The sequence below is a fragment of the Euprymna scolopes genome, chromosome 19 (genome assembly GCF_053919585.1).
Source record: "Euprymna scolopes isolate OS-2025 chromosome 19, ASM5391958v1, whole genome shotgun sequence".
NCBI lineage: Eukaryota > Metazoa > Mollusca > Cephalopoda > Sepiida > Sepiolidae > Euprymna > Euprymna scolopes.
In genome coordinates this window covers 45,343,111-45,364,272 of record NC_136500.1, presented here as the reverse complement: position 1 = coordinate 45,364,272, position 21,162 = coordinate 45,343,111, and the positions used below count along the sequence as shown (strand labels likewise).

The 21,162-nt window shown below is 32.5% G+C and overlaps 1 protein-coding gene across 7 annotated transcripts in view; it reads right to left on the bottom strand.

Annotated features, from left to right (window-relative positions):
• LOC145303547 (dihydropyrimidinase-like) overlaps positions 1-18,167 on the bottom strand; it is a 486,844-nt gene extending 468,677 nt beyond the window's left edge. For 3 of the 7 annotated variants that reach the window (XR_013873734.1, XM_080145018.1, XM_080145023.1), the window contains exon 1: positions 17,279-17,885. Coding sequence is in view for 6 of the 7 variants with exons in the window: in XM_080145018.1 (XP_080001144.1) it covers positions 17,279-17,611 (333 nt within the window). In the remaining variant the exon portion in view is untranslated. Of the gene's footprint in view, positions 1-17,278 lie in introns of all 7 variants that reach the window. The other 4 variants (XM_080145019.1, XM_080145022.1, XM_080145021.1 and 1 more) reach the window with 3 other exon arrangements.
• Positions 18,168-21,162: the final 2,995 nt, after the last annotated feature.

Here is a 21,162-nt window from a genome sequence, read left to right as displayed (position 1 = left end):
ACAAAAAGAGGCGTTTTTAGCACTGAAAGTTCCCAGGGATGTGAACCAGAATTTTGCTAGGGTCACCCATATTGGATTTATATTAAGAACAATGGACTCCACATTTTAGGCAACTTTCAAAAAATTCTAATTGATGGATCAAAAGTTATGGGCCAAAACGTGCCATTTTCGGCTATTTTTAACCTCTTTTGAGCCCCTGAGGACGCAACGGAAATTTTCGCAAAAAAATAAAATACAATTTGTGGCAAAATTTCAGGAAAAACTAATGGACGGTTATCTGGCAATCATCCGGACTAATGGACGCACAGGTGCCACTGAAAATATACGTCCCACTCCAATAAATCAGGGGGGGGGGGCAATATAATACTTCTTATGTGTCATTAAAAAAGTATGTGTTTGTAACATTAAAAATATTCTTTTATGATGCATAAAATATTCTTTTATGATGCATAAAATATTCTTTTATGATGTATAAAATAGAAAGAGAAACCGTCATATGCTTTTTTTTTTTTTTTTTTTTTTTTTTTTTGATATTATGTAAAAATTAATTTTTCATGTGTTAGAGATAAACATTCCTTTTTTTTTTTTTTTTCTTAAAATTCAGTTTTCTGGAGTTTTTATTTATTTTTATTTATTTTTTTTATAGGGTCCAAAACAAAATTAATAGATATAAAGTAGAAGATATCTAAATTGTAATTGTTTGTTTCTCCTCAGTTAAAGGCAAGAATTCAACATGGTAGTCCAGACGGACACAGGCGTAAAGTCCTGGGTAAATCACTAGATAATAATAAAAAAATATGTAGATGCTTATATTCGGTGCAATAAACTTTGCATAAATTTCATCCTATTAAATTTCCAGTCCATCCAAAATTATTTGATGGATTTTTTGTTTTTAATAATTCTAGGGGGGAAAAAAGACAGAAATTAAAACTTCTATACTGCCACTTAGTAAAAAAAACAAAAAAAAAACGCAATAGTTTGAAACATGAACAAAAAAGATAAAATGAAATAAAAAAAAAAATTTTTTTAAATTGAAGAATTTCCCTTTTTTGGTATATACTTTTAGGTAACATTATCCAAAAATTCCTGATAGTAATTTGGTAACCAAATATTCCTCAAATTGATACACAAGTTGAAAACTTTTTTTTTTTTAATAAAATAATATTTATACATCTTTAATTCTTAGCTCACAGGTTGGGTTTCACTATAGAAGATTTTGATCAAGAAAGAATGACCTTCTCGCAATGATTGGACAAGAATCAACATTAGCCCCAGTGTATTGATCGGTAGTTGAAGACATTTGTGACAATCGTCAAGAATGACTTGGATGAGTCCATAAATGGTCAGCTTTCAAGAGTAAGAATAGAATCCTGATTAGTCAACCATTCTGTGCAATCTTGCTCAGAACCACCATGCATAGGCTGCCGTGATTATGCATGAGGTCCAAGCCAATTTAATGATCCTATACACTTTAAGGAAGCCTTAAATTATTATAATATTCCTCTTGTTTTAATATATATCTTGAACAATAGCAATAAATGGCTCATAAAAGAGAAGCAAGACTCAATGAACGTCCTAATAAGATCTAATCGACAACTAGTAGTAGTAGTAGTAGTAGCAGCAGCAGCATCCATCCTTGTAAAGTTAAACTTTTCTTTACAATGGTAGGGGTAGTGGCAACATGGCAGCATTAGAACTACCCAACTTACAAAGCTCTGGTGAAAAACTAAGAAGAATCGAAAGTGGACGTTGGGTTTACTTTTGGCAGCCTCATAACTTCCAATTTCCTTATTTTATTCTTAGTTCTTACATTCCATGAGCTATTATTCTGACAGAGAGGGAAGAATTGCTGTTTTCTGGGTCACAATCTATCCATTTCACACTTATCTTTGGCTCGCTTTTGACCTTCAAATAGAATTTTTTTTTCTCTTTAGCTCCTTACATTAGGTGGCTTCATGCATTGTCTGGAGCGATTTCCATAAAAAAAAAAAAAGAAATCAATATCAGAATCCATTGCCCTCTGGTAATTTCTGCCACTGCATCTGGCAAACAAAGACATGTCAGGTGCAAAACACACAAATCCATTGATTGAGAATCTATTGTGTTTGGTTTGCAGACCATTGTTTTAGAGAAGTAAATGAAGTTATTCATTCCATACTTCTATGGAACCCTTCTACCTACTCCAGAGGTAGAATACTCAGATGTCATTGCAAGAGATGCCAACGTTGAGAGGTGGGACCTGGAAACAGTTATTATCTGGCATGAGCGTATGAACCCCATCATCTCAACTATGGTGGAAAGATAAATGGTTAATGACACTGACTGGATATGCCATTTTTTTTTTACTTGGGGTCACCACTTATCAAGGTCCTCCTAGAGACCACTCTAGGATAAGTCTGAATCAAGTTTGTTCAATAGAAAACTTTCATCAAACTCATGCTTGATCTTGTGTGTAATCTCCTGGAAAGGTAATAAATAAAATAACCACACTTTTTTGGTAGATTCAGTATCCAAGTTAAAAGGCCAAATAGGGAATGCTAATATAAGAATTATTCCTCACAGATGATTTTTTATTTTTAGGTATTTATTTTAAAATGTTTCCACATTAGTAAGAAGGTCGGAGGTTACATCAACCAAAACATTGTGAAAATCACACTCAAGATGAGAACAGTAGTCTGACTGATAAATAATAAAAATAAACTTGGGTAAAAAGATATTGGATATTTTGGTTACCACCTTAAGTATAATACAGCAACTTTTTATACTCGCAATAGGTATTACAAAGTAGCCTAGAGTTTAATGTTTGAAAATTGGTAAATATAGTGAAATTCCTTTAAACTTGTGATAATTCATTCATTTTTTGGATTGTTTTGATAGGACTCACACGTAAAGAAAATTATATCTTTTTCCCTTTATATGATACTAGCAAGCCGCCTGGTGTTACCCTGTCATAAAATACTCATAAATATATTTTAATCCATACAGAAAATGAGACATGTCCATGTGAATATTGTGTTTTTTTCTCAACAGTTCACTTCTTGTAAGTAAAAAAAAAAAAAAAATATATATACTCAAACTGAGATTGAAACAAAAACCTAAAGACAGTGAGTCAAGTACAATAACCATTAGGCCAGCTTGGCATAATGTTTAAAAAATGTTTTCAAACCTACTTATTCTTAACAAAAGGAATCTATCACGTGAATGATTCATGCATGTGCATTCACAAAACAGTTGATAAACAGATAAAAATCTGATGACCCCCTCATGTACCAATTTTTAAATTTTGTCACTTAGCAGATGAAACCGATTTTTTTTTCCAGATGAAAACTGATTAAAATTTTTTCCATATGTCTGAATACCCTCTATACCAAATTTCAAGGGTGTATGTCAAATATTTGTTGAGTATATAGGTTGAGAAGTGTCCTCATGCACATTCTGACTTTTATAGATCTATAGATTTAAAATGTAATGCACATGATATTGTTAGTATCAATACTAATAGAAACAATCACAAAATGACCACTCACCTACAGAATGGGTTTAATACAGGGATTGAAAAATACCGGTTGAAAACGTGAGTGAATAAAATTTATAAACTTTTATCAATGTGTTTTTTATCTGTTTTTAAATAGTTGAGTTGTCTTTTTTAATTATTCATTTACTATTAAAAGAAATATCCAACTCTGTTATGAAAAATATCTCTACTATGCTTTAAATCATATTAAGAAGATTCAATGTGTTAACTGATGAAATGAATGTTACACAAACAGTCATGAGTTACTTTTGAATTTTTTTTTTTTTTTTTTGAGAGGTAATAGCAATTTGCTCAATGTTTATGTTATTTTGATATTATAATTATTGTTTGCACTGTGGTCAATTTTCATTTACCACAAGATGACCTTACGTTTACAAATATTTTTCACTTGTTCAAAGCTGCTGCTGCTGCTGAATAAGAGAAATATGTTTTTTATAAATGATTGTTTTTTTCACATACTATGCATTAAATATAACCAATCAAATGATAATTTGAAACGACCATAACTTAAAAAATTATCGCATGTGTACACCAAACAGTTGTCAGAGGCATAAACAGAATACTGACAGAATTGGCACAAGGTGGGAAAGTGGGATTTGAAAAGTCAAATGTCCTAGAGGAAGAGGATTCTGACCTGCAGATATTGCCTGGATAGCCTTGTCAGCATTCCTCGATAAGGGCACCTCAGTAATAAACTAATCTCCTTTTCAAAGGGGGAAGAAGCAAAGCCTGAGAGGGTGGGCCTCCTAGAATTGCACAAGACCAGCACCCACCTCAGCCAACAGTGAACACGCCATCTTAACAATGGCTTGATCGAGGGAAACTCTTGGCTCGACTCTATCCCTGATTAATTTTGATTGTCAAAAGAGCAAGTATAACACAAAAAGTGCCTTCCTCCAGAGAAATATTGAAAAAAAGAATATATCAACTTTGTACATATAGCTTTAGTAGTTTCTGACTTTTAGATGGACACACACATACACAAACAACTTTCTAAGCCATAGATGTGAAGAAGAAAAATTGCAAGGCCATACTGTTTCATTCCCTCCACTCTGTACTGCAAGAACATATTTACATTAAAAGAAGAAAATTGTTTGTCAATAAAATCGAACTGATATCTTTAAAGCCATAAATTCTTTCAATATTTTATTTTTCATTGTTAAAGCAATTTTTTTTCTAAATAGGATTCTTAAAATTAAGTTGAATTTTCATGCCATTACATTATTAATTTATTAATTCAACAATTAAATTGTTAGAAAACTAAAATCATGAAAAGATACACTTTTTTCTCTAGAAAAATAAAGCAAGTGAAGTGCAAACAATGTTATTTACAAATAATTCTGGATCCTTTAAATTTTCAAGAAACTAAAGCGGGATACTTTAAATTTTCAGGAACGAGAACTGAACCTTTTCAGTTTTTAAGAATCCATACCTGGGCCCTTCAAATGTTTCAGAACTGGAGATGGACCCTTCAAATGTTCCAAAACTGGAGATGGACCCTTCAAATGTTCCAAAACTGGAGATGGACCCTTCAAATGTTCCAAAACTGGAGATGGACCCTTCAAATGTTCCAAAACTGGAGATGGACCCTTCAAATGTTCCAAAACTGGAGATGGACCCTTCAAATGTTCCAAAACTGGAGATGGACCCTTCAAATGTTCCAAAACTGGAGATGGACCCTTCAAATGTTCAAAAACTGGAGAGGGACCCTTCAAATGTTCCAGAACTAGAGAGGGACCCTTCAAATGTTCCAGAATGTTCAAATGTTCCAGAACTGGAGAGGGACCCTTCAAATGTTCCAGAACTAGAGAGGGACCCTTCAAATATTCCAGAACTGGACAGGGACCCTTCAAATGTTCCAGAACTGGACAGGGACCCTTCAAATGTTCCAGAACTGGACAGGGACCCTTCAAATGTTCCAGAACTAGAGAGGGACCCTTCAAATGTTCCAGAACTGGAGAGGGACCATTCAAATGTTCCAGAACGAGAGAGGGACCCTTCAAATGTTCCAAAACTGGAGAGGGACCCTTCAAATGTTCCAAAACTGGAGAGGGACCCTTCAAATGTTCCAAAATTGGAGAGGGACCCTTCAAATGTTCCAGAACTGGAGAGGGACCCTTCAAATCTTCCAAAACTGGAGAGGGACCCTTCAAATCTTCCAAAACTGGAGAGGGACCCTTCAAATCTTCCAAAACTGGACAGGGACCCTTCAAATGTTCCAGAACTGGAGAGGGACCATTCAAATGTTCCAGAACGAGAGAGGGACCCTTCAAATGTTCCAGAACTGGAGAGGGACCCTTCAAATGTTCCAGAACTAGAGAGGGACCCTTCAAATATTCCAGAACTGGACAGGGACCCTTCAAATGTTCCAGAACTGGACAGGGACCCTTCAAATGTTCCAGAACTGGACAGGGACCCTTCAAATGTTCCAGAACTGGACAGGGACCCTTCAAATGTTCCAGAACTAGAGAGGGACCCTTCAAATGTTCCAGAACTGGAGAGGAACCCTTCAAATGTTCCAGAACTGGAGAGGAACCCTTCAAATGTTCCAGAACTGGAGAGGGACCATTCAAATGTTCCAGAACGAGAGAGGGACCCTTCAAATGTTCCAAAACTGGAGAGGGACCCTTCAAATGTTCCAAAACTGGAGAGGGACCCTTCAAATGTTCCAAAACTGGAGAGGGACTCTTCAAATGTTCCAGAACTGGAGAGGGACCCTTCAAATGTTCCAAAACTGGAGAGGGACCCTTCAAATGTTCCAAAACTGGAGAGGGACCCTTCAAATCTTCCAGAACTGGACAGGGACCCTTCAAATGTTCCAGAATGTTCAAATGTTCCAGAACTGGAGAGGGACCCTTCAAATGTTCCAGAACTAGAGAGGGACCCTTCAAATATTCCAGAACTGGACAGGGACCCTTCAAATGTTCCAGAACTGGACAGGGACCCTTCAAATGTTCCAGAACTGGACAGGGACCATTCAAATGTTCCAGAACTGGACAGGGACCCTTCAAATGTTCCAGAACTAGAGAGGAACCCTTCAAATGTTCCAGAACTGGAGAGGGACCATTCAAATGTTCCAGAACGAGAGAGGGACCCTTCAAATGTTCCAGAACGAGAGAGGGACCCTTCAAATGTTCCAGAACTGGAGAGGGACCATTCAAATGTTCCAGAACGAGAGAGGGACCCTTCAAATGTTCCAAAACTGGAGAGGGACCCTTCAAATGTTCCAAAACTGGAGAGGGACCCTTCAAATGTTCCAAAACTGGAGAGGGACCCTTCAAATGTTCCAGAACTGGAGAGGGACCCTTCAAATCTTCCAAAACTGGAGAGGGACCCTTCAAATGTTCCAAAACTGGAGAGGGACCCTTCAAATCTTCCAAAACTGGAGAGGGACCCTTCAAATGTTCCAGAACTGGAGAGGGACCATTCAAATGTTCCAGAACGAGAGAGGGACCCTTCAAATGTTCCAGAACTGGACAGGGACCCTTCAAATGTTCCAGAACTAGAGAGGGACCCTTCAAATATTCCAGAACTGGACAGGGACCCTTCAAATGTTCCAGAACTGGACAGGGACCCTTCAAATGTTCCAGAACTGGACAGGGACCCTTCAAATGTTCCAGAACTGGACAGGGACCCTTCAAATGTTCCAGAACTAGAGAGGGACCCTTCAAATGTTCCAGAACTGGAGAGGAACCCTTCAAATGTTCCAGAACTGGAGAGGGACCATTCAAATGTTCCAGAACGAGAGAGGGACCCTTCAAATGTTCCAGAACTGGAGAGGAACCCTTCAAATGTTCCAAAACTGGAGAGGGACCCTTCAAATGTTCCAAAACTGGAGATGGACCCTTCAAATGTTCCAAAACTGGAGATGGACCCTTCAAATCTTCCAAAACTGGAGAGGGACCCTTCAAATGTTCCAGAACTAGAGAGGGACCCTTCAAATCTTCCAAAACTGGAGAGGGACCCTTCAAATGTTCCAAAACTGGAGAGGGACCCTTCAAATCTTTTAAAACTGGAGAGGGACCCTTCAAATGTTCCAAAACTGGAAAGGGACCTTTCAAATCTTCCAGAACTAGAGAGGGACCCTTCAAATGTTCCAGAACTAGAGAGGGACCCTTCAAATGCTTCAGAACTAGACAGGGACCCTTCAAATGTTCCAGAACGTTCAAATGTTTCAGAACTGGAGATGGACCCTTCAAATGTTCCAGAACTAGAGAGGGACCCTTCAAATGTTCCAGAACTGGAGAGGGATCCTTCAAATGTTCCAGAACTGGACAGGGACCCTTCAAATGTTCCAGAACTGGACAGGGACCCTTCAAATGTTCCAGAATGTTCAAATGTTCCAGAACTAGAGAGGGACCCTTCAAATGTTTCAGAACTAGAGAGGGACCCTTCAAATGTTCCAGAACTGGACAGGGATCCTTCAAATGTTCCAGAACTAGACAGGGACCCTTCAAATGTTCCAAAACTGGACAGGGACCTTTCAAATGTTCCAGAACTGAAGAGGGACCCTTCAAATGTTCCAGAACTGGAGAGGGACCCTTCAAATATTCCAAAACTGGACAGGGACCTTTCAAATGTTCCAGAACTGAAGAGGGACCTTTCAAATGTTCCAGAACTGGAAAGGGACCCTTCAAATGTTTAGAGATTGAAGCAGGACCTTTAAAATGTTCAGAAACCAGAGCGGGATCCTTCAAATTTTCAAGCACTGGAGTGAATCCCTTCAAATTTTCAGGAACCGGAGCTAAACCATTTCAGTTTTTAAGAATCGGAACTGGAAATCTTCAAATGTTCAAGAACTGGAGTAGGCCCTTTCAAATGTTCAGAGACCAGAGCAGGACCCTTCAAATTTTCAGACACCAGAGTGGGACCCTTCAAATTTTCAGGAACCAGGAACCAGAGTGGGATCCTTTAAATTTTCAAGAACTAGAAAGGAATCCTTCAAATTTTCAAGAACCCGAGCAGGATGTCTTTCAAGAACTGGAGCAAGACCTTTAAAATTTTTAGGACATGGAGCCAAACCTTTAAGAATTTCAAAAGTCGGAGTCAGGGCCTAATCTTTCAAAACTTCAGGAATTGTAGTCAAACATTTCAAAATTTCAAGAACTGAAATCAGATCATGTAAATTTTCAAGAATTGGAATTAGACCATTTAAAATACCAGGAATAATCTAGAAATTTTTTAATTTTCTGAAAAAAAAAAAAAAAAAAAAAAAAAAAAAATCAAGAGTCAAAATCAGAATCTTTATGCTATTGACTCCACAGCACTGATTATAATGCTCTGGCGATATATTTATTTCCCTGCTATAAAAATAAATATGACACAATTAGTTCAATGTAAAGTACGGGATTCATCACTCTTGGCACTGGTTTCCTTTTCAGTGCTGAATAATTATCTGGGATTGATTCTACCCTTCCTCTTTTGATACAATAGAAGGATGATGTGTGGGAAGAGCCATCCTCTTGAGTTATATCTACTCTTAGTTCTACTGTAATACTTTCACCATTGTGTATTACGTTAAGTATGTGAGTTTAAAAACATTTCAAACAGAAAAAATATGTGACATATTGATCTCACTAAGTTAGAACATAAATAACTAAGCAACATTAATTCTTATTCAACATCGAATTTTCCAAAAGGTAAAGAACAATATTTACCATTTTGCTTCGTATATTAGTAAGTTTTAAAAAGATGATACATTAAAATGCTTGCTAAACACTCCTTTAGTTCTGCAATAATCACTTAGTCATTGTTCCTGGAATAGTTTCAATTCTATGACAAATAAAATCTTCCCGTTTCTCATTGGCTTATGCTCATAGATTTTAGCATTCGGATATTTATAGAAAAGTTATAGATCAGGTGAACGAACCCTGATATCACTTTTCTATAGAGAGAGGATGAGGCATCTTTTGAAAAATTTCAGTCAGAAATTTGTTTTTCTTTTTTACTAATGAGTCACTGCTTATAATGGCCAAGGGCCACTCAAAAATAATGGTTAATGAGATGGGTGTATTGTCGGTTTAATGATAAAGAATATTTAGAGAGGATTGGGAATAAGTAATGGAATGCAAAAAATTTGATTATCTATGGAAACAGTTTTTCTTAACATCGTATTAATTGTATTAATACATTATATTGTATATATAATTTATACATTGTATTGTATTAAGTATGTCTTAACATTGGATTTGATGTTGTAATCCACAGAAAAGCAGTCCCGTGGTTGTGTCACAAACTAGAAGCCCTTGGAAAGATCCTCTGTTCATGGAAATTCTGTCTGATGCTAGTCACACTAAAATAGAAAGGAAAAATTTTTTTCGTTGTAGTGAGAAAATAAATTCTTGTTCTAAATTTAGAAACCTCTAGTAGAATATTACAACTCGGACTTTTGTGGATTATTATATTTTTGACTAACCAATAATTATTAAGGCCAAAAGAAGTTTGAGGATAAAGATTAATGAGATGGATGGATTTTCGGTTCAAAGATGAAACATACTGTGAGAGAATTGAGAATGATGGAATGAACAGAGTTTGATTAATTATGGATACGGTTTATGACAAGTATTTATTGACACTGGATTTGAAGACCATGTTGTAGCCTGCAGGGGAGCAGTTCCATAGTAATGCTTTCCATAGATGGGAAGTTCTATGTAATTTTCGAAAAAATAATAATGTCAACAAAATTAAATGGAAAATATTTCATTATATATTTTTTTAAGTTGACACAAATCTTAAATAGGATCAACATTGTGTTCAGCTAGTCTATTAGATAAAGAAAATCTGCAAGAAACTACATAAGATACACTTACAAACTCTATATAATAAGTTTCCCTGTGATTCTAAATTGGTTATGGTTTAAAAAAAAAAAACAACTATTTATTCCGTTGGGGTTGCCATGAACTAAATTAGTGTTTGCAGGAGAAGAGAGGGTTATCTTTTTCTTGTTCATTCTTACTGGTCATGGTTTCAAAAACATCACTGAAACAGTCAAACAGACGATCAGTTTTCTTTCTTTCTACCTATAATATCGAACCAGTTTTTTCGTTATATTAAATCAGTTGCTAGAAAGAGAGAGAGAGAGAGAGAGAGAGAGAGAGAAAGGTGAAGGCTGGTAGACAATAGGTGAGAGAAAGAGAGAGAGTGGAGGTGGAGGTTTAAAAAAAGCCTAATACATACTTTTCAAAAACTATTTTGTTATTCATGACCTCGGGCAACATCGGATAGTCCTGCTAGAGCAGCTTACACACAATAATCTCAATTATATCCTTTAAATATTTTTATCGACCTTTAACAATCAAACTAGCTGGTGTACCTGTCTCACAAGGGATTCATAATGTTGAAAGACTTTTAAACCTTTCAATAACTTCAAGAGGGTTGGTTCCCTAAATAATTCCAAGCCATCAAAATTATACTGCATGAAAAATATAAGCTTGTTCAGTTAAAAAAAAAAAAAAAAAAAAAAAATCCGTTATCAGGGAATCTTAAAAAACTTTAAATATGTCAGAGGTTTTGGAGCGAATACAATTCTTCGTTATTTGCCTGTTTTTTTTTTGTTTTTTTGTTTTTTTTTATATTAAAGGTGTAACCTTTTTTAACTGAGGAATTTTCAAATTTCTTACCCAATCTGAACATGGTTAATTATTGTATTACTAATGCTAAATGCAGGCACAACAGTAAACATTCAAGAGGGTTCACACCCTCAATATCTGCAAAGAGATATGAAACTTTTAGTTTATGAATGCACGAGTTCAGTCATCATAACAATGCAATTTGCAGACATTTACAGCATGAGACTCTAAGAAAACAACCCCAATCATGGACGTGTGGCTAAAGCAGAGATGCATCATTGAATTCCTGGCAAAAGTGTATTGAGAATGGTGGTGACTATGTAGAAAAAATAAATTAGCTCGTTTAAACAGTATCACTTCTGTTATGATAGCTTTTTAATTTTGGGGTAAAAAAAAAAAAAAATAGGAGACTTTACTTTGGAAACGATCCTCACTTTTGGATTATTCAGACTACTGTTCTTATCCCGAGTGTTATTCGCACAACGTTTTGGTCGATGTAATCGCTGACCTTCTTCAGAAATCTTTCTATGGAACTTTGAAATTTGCATAGAATTTCGAATGGAACATCTTATTTAACTGAGAGTTGTTGACGAGAACAACAGTCCGAATATTCCAAATTATCAATCCTAATCTCCAAAATTCAGAAACATAGTATACATAATTAATATTTCTTTTATTAATATGATTGAGCAGTCTGTGTTTATTCCTCCTAAAATACATAACAGGGATAACTGGCAAGTTCTGAAATACAGAAAATAAATAAAAGCAAAAAGTTTGCTTAATATTGTAATAAGATTTTGTTTAGAAGAAAATAATTATTTACAAAGCAGAAATTTTGTTACCTAGGTGATAACATTGGAGCACAAGGAAGGGACAGGTGCTAGTGTGACTGCAAGAATTAAAAGTGGATGGAATAAGTTCTAAGAACTTCTGCCACGACTAACCAGCAGAGTGTTACCAGTGTCAATTAAGGGAAGAGTCTAGGCAGGCATGCGTATGCAGTGAGATTATGTATGGAAGTTAAATATGGTGAGTGAAAGTTGAGGATATATGTTGCATGAAGAAAAATTATATGAAAATGATAGATGTGTAATGCAAGTCTTAAAGACAGGATTAAATCTAGACAGTATAGGGAGATGTGTGCAGAAGAACAGGGGACTTCAAATGGTATGGTTAAATTGAAAAAGAAAAAAAAAAGCAGACGAGGATGCTTGGGTTAGGAGATATAGAACCGTTAGCAAGGTCAGTTCACATGGGAGGAAGTTTTAAGGATGGATTTGAGTGAACGAGGGATAAAAACCTGGGCAGAGATAGGTTACTTTGAAAATCAATTTCTACACACCATTTAATACATGCCAGTATTTAAATCAGACATTAAACAAAAGCTGCTGCTGAATGCATAACTTTATTAAGTATAAAATGATAGCGTGCTTTGCATATTTGTTGTAATGAAGCACTTGGGTTTTATGTAATTCTTACGCAGTGGATTATTGCATGCATCGTTTGATTTCTCAAAGCAGAATGAATGCTGGAAAATGTTTGAACGCATAAACACAATAGTTTTGATCTTAACAATTTATATTGTAACTAATTCAAGAATGAAGGCCACGAAATGTTCAGTTAATTTGCTTTAAGTTAATTAATTATTCAAAGAAACATTCCTAACATATCTATTAACGTAATAAATAAATAAAATAAAAATAAAACGTTATAGATTATGACTATAATGTGCATCCGTAGTGGAACGAACAACCGGTGACGTGAAATTTATGCATCTTACTAAATAAAATACACCATTATAAAGGGTGCCGGTCGAAATAGAAAAGGAGAATTTTTTCTAGACTGAGGTAATTCTAATGCTTGTCTGAATTTAGACTGTCCCTTTCTTGGGGGGCTGGATTTTCCTCACATTAAAAAAACAACCATGTGTCTACTGTCTAACTCTGTCCTCGTAAGGAGGCAAGTAAATAGGGTCGGGCGGGGGAGGGGTGGTTGAGAGAAAACGTGATTTTTTACTGCAAAATTTTTGATGAGAAAAGTAATGAGTGCGTTAGATTGAGCAAATGAAAGGATTGGTTTCTTTTTTTTGGGGGGTGGGGGCATCTTTTAATTTTGAATTTCTGTAAAGTAAAAAAAAAGGGGGGGGGACATTGGTGGATGACAAAAAGCACCCATCTATCATACTTTAAATAAACCATAATTAATGTGTAGCAGGTTCAAATTATCCTTAATAGCAACCTGAGATTATGTTTCTTTATATAAGGGGGAGGGGGAGTAGTATTTATTAACATAATAGCTGTTTCAATATTTCTGAGGTAGCATTTCCCTGTTGTTGATTTTTATGAAGTTCTCTTTGGAAAAAAAAAAAAAAAAAAAAAAAAAAATGGTACTTATGCTCTTATTACCTTGTTGAAATAATAACGTTATTATTTAGAAAGCCATTCACAACATGAGGAGGGGAAGGTGTTTGTAACTAATCTGTACTTTCACCTAACAATTTAATAATAAAAAATGATACCGTCAAACTTGAAAATACTATTTTAAAAAATAGCGCAGTCAGTAGTACAATAAGTGCATAAGCACCAAAAAGTAAAGCCTTTCTTATTTTGTCCTTTTAAATTAAGATGAAAGTATAGTATCTGTTCTGTCCTTAATAAGAGGATAAGGAATTTTCTTAGGGGTATCGGTGGTATTATTATTATTATTATTATTATGTTCCAGGGTGCTCCTTTTTGGCCAACAAGATTTCCCCCGACATTAAAAACAGACGTTGTGTCTAAGTTTGTTTTTCACTAGTAATGTTATCAACACCAAAAGTTTCTATTGTAACAGGCAGATTCATTAAGATTTCGAAAGGTAATAATATGACGATATGTAGTCATCATTTTTTTTTTAATCTGAAATAATGCTAGAATTACATAAACATTAAAAATGTAGTAGTAGTAATAAAGGTAGTTAACGCATACAAGAATATATATATATATATATATATATATATATATATATATATATATGTATGTATATATATATATATATATGTATTATATATATATATATATATATATATATATGTATATATATATATATATATATATATATATATATATATATGTATGTATATATATATATATATATATATATATATATATATATATATATATATATATATATATGTATTATATATATATATATAAAAAAAAAAGCAAACAATAAAAATGCTGGATAATTTATTAAAACAAGCCGACTATATCAACCGGGATGCGAATTACGGAATAAACTGGCCGAAATAATTTACGATTCAAACTGTACGAGAAAAAAAAAAAAAAAAAAAAAAATATATATATATATATATATATATATATATATATACACACACACACACACACACACACACTTGATTTGAAGAAAGTATGATTCCGGAACAGACTTTCGCCGAAATAAACCCGAAACTTAGGTTAGGGTTAAGTTAAAAAAGAATGTTCAAATTCTGTAGAAGTAAAATTATTCAACCCTTTAATTTATCATAATCTTGAATCAGGGTATAACAAAATCTGTTCCGTAAATTGCAAATGTTTAGGTCGATATGGATCCCCAGCTTTAGAAGTACCAAAGATTTACATGAATAAACGTTTTTAACAGAGAATTTATAACACTATCTAACATGAAATACTTATTGGGTGGGTTGGGGGACATGCAACATCCGAGAGAGAGAGAGAGTAGTAGTAGTAGTAGTTAAATAAAGTTTTGGAGGGGTTGAGCAATTCCATTGAAAATAAAATCGATCAAAAACAGGAAAACGTTTTAAATATCCTAATTTAATGTGAATTTCCAAATATATATTTCTTTAAAAAAAAATGCACGATCGATTGATCGACTTGCAAGAACACGTTCGATTTTGGACAGATGTGTTAAAAGCCAGGTGTTGATTGTTAATATATGCATTGTAGGCATAGAAAGAAAAACATTATAATAATTATCTCTTTTATAAATTTATGTATCAGCGAATTTGTAGCGAAATCATTCTCCTCTAATCTTAAAACGAAATTCTACTTTTTTTTTTTTTAGGTGATTCCACATGAAGAACTCGGCGGAAATAGAAGAAAGAAATAGGTTTTAGAATTTAGAGTGAGGGATCAGTTTCGCGCGTGCGCGTAATTCGTAGGCCATTAGAACTTTTTTATGCAGTCAATTAAACTTTTTTACCACTATCTCTAAGTTCAACGCAATTGTCTAAAAAGGTTGACCCCCCCCCAAAAAAAAAAATACGTACAAGATTTATTTCCCATAGCAAAATAATAATTTCATTAACTGTCCAAAAACGCTAAAATAACCAGGAAATAGGTATCACTTTACGTTAAATTGCGAAAGTAGTCTCCTATTTTTGTTTTGTTTTTTCTCCGAGTTTTTACGACGGTTTAAGTAGAATCTAATGGGAGGAAGATGATGTTCATCTAATACAAAAAAAAAGTTTAATTTTTTTTTTTTAAGAAAATGAACCGAAACCAACTCTAAAACTTGATCTACTACTCACAGACTTTAGCATTATTTTTAATTGAAATTATTCAACTTTAGGAATAATATGGTGCCAATATTAAGAAAATCAACCGAGTTTTTAATTAGTTTTGCAATGCACCAGGCACCACAACGCGTTACAATTATATGTGGCCATGTGCTGAACTTAAAAACGGAAACAACGATAAAAAGAGTGTTCTGGGTCCAGACGTCTGCTATAGAAATGCTGAAACAGATGAAAGATAATTTCAAGACCCGAATGTCACTAGTGCACTAGTGCACTGCTGCTGCGTTAGAATTTGAATTTGAGCATAAGAATAATACGCACAGATTCATAAAGACATAGCAATCAAAAGAATGGACAAAGTTTTCGAGGAATATAAATTTGGTCTGGTCTTTCATGTAAAATGATACCTTGTAAAATTGGCGTTTAATACGGATCCTTCTATTATTCAGCATTATGAATGCCGCCCATTTTTAAATAAAGCTTCTTTTTTTCTCTTCAATTTGCGAAGATGTTATGACTGATCAAGAATTTTTTAAAATTTAATAACTATTTTGAAGTTTAATTCAATTTATTTATTTACTTCTGAAAATAAATATATATGAGAACATTCAATATTATTTTTGTCATTATCAATAATCAAACTTGTATCACAATGACGAAAGTACCAATTCAATAGCAACAATCTCTAAAGGAATAACCGATTTTTTTCCTGGCAAGAGAAGGAAAGAGAGCGCACATGCCGATGAAAAACAATGGCAAGTACTTGGTATGACATGGCCATAGTCATTAAAACAATTTATTACATAAATTTATGTGAATAAAATTCGTATTCTTACATTGCAGTTTTGAAAATTTATTGATTTAATAAAGTATTTATCAACTATAAAATATGATTTAACCCCCCCCCAAAACGATTCTTTTTACCCCCCCCCCTTTTTTTTTAAATGTAAATATGATTACATTTCAAATTATTTTTTTATTTCAGTCCTCCTGCCTGCACTCTTCTACCCGGTAATATTTCCACCCGGACTAAAACGGAAATTTTATTTTATTTATTTATTTATTTATTTATTTTTAATTCTGGAAAGTTGTTCGTGTGATCAATTTGTTTTCGTAATTCCAGTAAAAAAAAGATATTATTTTAAAATTAAAAAAATAAATAATAAAATCAACAAATAATAGAAATTCGTTAACTTCTTTCCGTATTTTTATTTACTTGCCTCTCCACGAGGGCAGAGTTAGACACAAGATTGGTTTTTAATATAACGAAAATCGAGTTCTCAAAACGGTACACTCTGAATTGGTCCAAAAATTAAAATTACCTCAATTTGAAAGGATTTCTCCTTCATCGATCGAACTTCTTGTTAAATTCTATAATATATCTATTACAAACATGTGACTTCTTGCACGCAATAAAAAGCAAAAGAAAAAAAAAAACATCGTTAACAGAACTGGCCAAGTGGCCAATGTAACCTGGAATTGCACCAAAACAAAAAGGGCCTACATAATCTCGCACTACAGTCAGTATTTCGTAAGTAAGTAACAATACAATTTGAGAAAGACAGGGATGGGGGTTAAAATAGATTTTAGGATAATAATGATGCGGGATGATTAGCAATCACCATCATCATTATTATTTATGGTCGTGATGCTCACCCCATCGGACATTCGAAGTACTGGTTGGGCCTGGGTCGTGCTCACTTCCATTTGGGCTATTTCTTCGGTTACCTCTTCCTTGACCGGCGATGGTGTCGGGGTATCGTTGCTGGTGTTGTTGAGCGCAGAAGCCATCGTTTCAGGGGTCGTGTCAGCCGGCGGGGGCACGTGTCGCTTTCTTCTGGAATTGTCCCCGAATTGCAAGGACTTGTTTTCGTCGCAATCGTTGACAACGTTGAACATGGAAGTCTTGACCCTTGGTTTAACCGGGCTGGATGTGGGCATGAAAAACCCGGTTTCCGAGGTGCCGTTCTTGGACGGAGAATCAGTCATGATTGGCTAGGCTTTGGTTATCGATCGATTATTAATATGAGGAGGAGGAGACTGGTTATCACACACACAAACAAAACAAACAAATAAGGACGGTAGACCAAGTCTTTCTTAAAAAGTCGATGTCTTTTTTGTTGGTATAAATGTGTTGTTTTTGTTTGCTATTTTTTTTTTTTTTTTCCCCGAACACTGAAGATTATGGATACTGTCGAAAAAATCAGATGGATGGATAGATAGACAGACGGATAGATGGACAAGTTTTGTATTTTCTTAAGTTGGCGCTCTCCCTATCTCAATCCCTCTCTCTATCTCTCTCTTCACTCTTTCGCTTTATTTTTCTTTCGTTCTCTCCCTCCCTCTCTATCTCCTCCTCCCTTTCTCTCGCGATAAAAACTAACTTGAGATCTAAGGTCTCTTTTCTTTCTTCTGTGGAGCTTTTCTTCAGGTCGGGGACACAGAACAGGGGGACCTTCCAACTAAAAGTAACTATAGCGAGTTATTTTACATGTACTTCAGAGGCTACGATGATGGTGGCGGTAGCAGTAAGAGTAGTAGTAATAGTATTGCGTTGTGTGGCAGTAGTAGTAGTAATAGTAATGTCAGTAGACGGCATAAAGAGGGAGGGGGCCAAGGGAGAAAGAGTGAGAATCAACCAAACCTGTAGAAGTCATGTGTTAAGTTAACACTGTTAACATATGACAGTTTCTTTTTTCTTCGCGGAAATACTTTCCTTATCTTAAACAACAAACAAAAAACTAATTAAATTTATTATTTCTTCTCTCGGTACTTGTACAGTTTAATCAAGGCATTAAAAAATTAAAACATCGAAAAAAGTTTAAATTGTTCGTATCCGTTAGTTCTCCGAAAAGAAATTCATAAAGTAGTTTTTGTTTTACAGCGAAATAAACAATTTGTTATGATACGGAGCAAAAGGTTTGATTTTTAGGAAGAAAAGCTAGTAATAAAGATGGGGAGGGCGTGTCGGCGCTTTCACTGGAGTTATCTCCCCGTGGCGTTTCTACCCCCCCCCCCCAATTTTTTTTTTTTTAAATCCAAGATGTCTACCTTCAACGTGCTGTAATAAAAACGTATTTTTCCGCTGTAAAAAAAAAACAAAAACAAAAAACATTCGATCAAATTAAGTAAATTTTTTTTTCGGAGATCTTCAGTCCAAAACGGATACGTACAATATAACCTTTTTTCGATATTTTCATTTTTTAATGTCTGGATTAAACTGTACAAGTACCCTTCCCTTCTCTCTATTAAGGATCAGTTTTGGCGACTTTCACTTTTGCAATTTGCCTCTATTTTATTTGCTTCCAACCCCTTCCCACGAAGGTAGAGTTCGACAAAATCGGTGTTTAATGTGGGGAAAATTCAACTCCCCCACCCCACCCATAAAGGGATACTCCGGATTATTGGGACAGAAATATTAATAATAACAAAGTCGGAAAGATCCCCCCCCCCACCGATTGGAAAAACAAGGACAGAAAAGATAAAGTACAGCATCAGAACAGTTACTACACCTTCATCCTATTTCTAGCCAAAAGGCGAAGTATAATATTGAAATACGTCGTTAAGTGGGGAATTTTCAAGAAAAAAATATAGATTCCTAATGATAAATGAAATCACCTAATTTTACAATTTTTTTTTTTTATTAATTTTTTTTTACTACAACCGCGAGGTCGCCCAGCTTCACTGGGTCGTAAAATACGCTTAAATATATTTTAATTAATGCAGATTTCGTATTTATTAAATCCTCTACTGAATATATATATATATATATATATATACATATACATCAATATATATATATATATATATACATGAATATATATATACATCAATATATATATATATATATATACATGAATATATATATATATATACATCAATATATATATATATACATCAATATATATATATATATATACACACATAAATATATATATATGCAATGCATATATATATATACATGAATATATATATATATATATACATGAATATATATATATATATATATACATGAATATATATATATATACATGAATATATATATATATATACATCAATATATATATATATATACATCAATATATATATATACATCAATATATATATATATATACATCAATATATATATATACACATCAATATTTATATATACATCAATATATATATACATGAATATATATATATACACATAAATATATATATATGCAATGCATATATATATCTATATATATAAATGAATATATATATATTATATACATATATATAAATGAATATATATATATACTATATACATATATATATACATGAATATATATATATATATATGTGAATATATATATATACATGAATATATATATATATATGAATATATATGAATATATATATATGAATATATATATGAATATATATATATGAATATATATATATGAATATATATATATATATGAATATATATATATATATGAATATATATATATGAATATATATATATGAATATATATATATGAATATATATATATGAATATATGTATATATATATGAATATATATATATATATATATGAATATATATATATATGAATATATATATATATATGAATATATATATATGAATATATATATATGAATATGTATATATATAAATATATATATATATGAATATATATATATATGAACATATATATATATACTTGAATATATATATATATACGAATATATATATATGAATATATATATGAATATATATATATATGAATATATATATATATATATATATATATATATATGAATATATATATATATGAATATATATATATGAATATATATATGAATATATATATATGAATATATATATGAATATACATATATATATGAATATATATATATATATTTATGAATATATATATATATATGAATATATATATGAATATATATATATGAATATATATATGAATATACATATATATATGAATATATATATATATATTTATGAATATATATATATATGAATATATATATGAATATATATATATGATTATACATATATATATGAATATATATAAGTATACATATATATATGAATATATATATATATATATGAATATATATATATGAATATATATATATGAATATATATATATATGAATATATATATATGAATATATATATGAATATATATATATGAATATATATATGAATATATATATATGAATATATATATGAATATATATGAATATATATATATGAATATATATATATATATAAATATATGCATATATATATATGAATATATATATATGTATGAATATATATATATATATAAATGAATACATATATATATATATGAATATATATGTATATGAATATATATATATATGAATATATATATATATGAATATATATATATATGAATATATATATATATGAATATATATGTATATGAATATATATATATATGAATATATATATATATGAATACATATATATATACGAATATATATATATGAATATATATATATATATATGAATATATATATATAC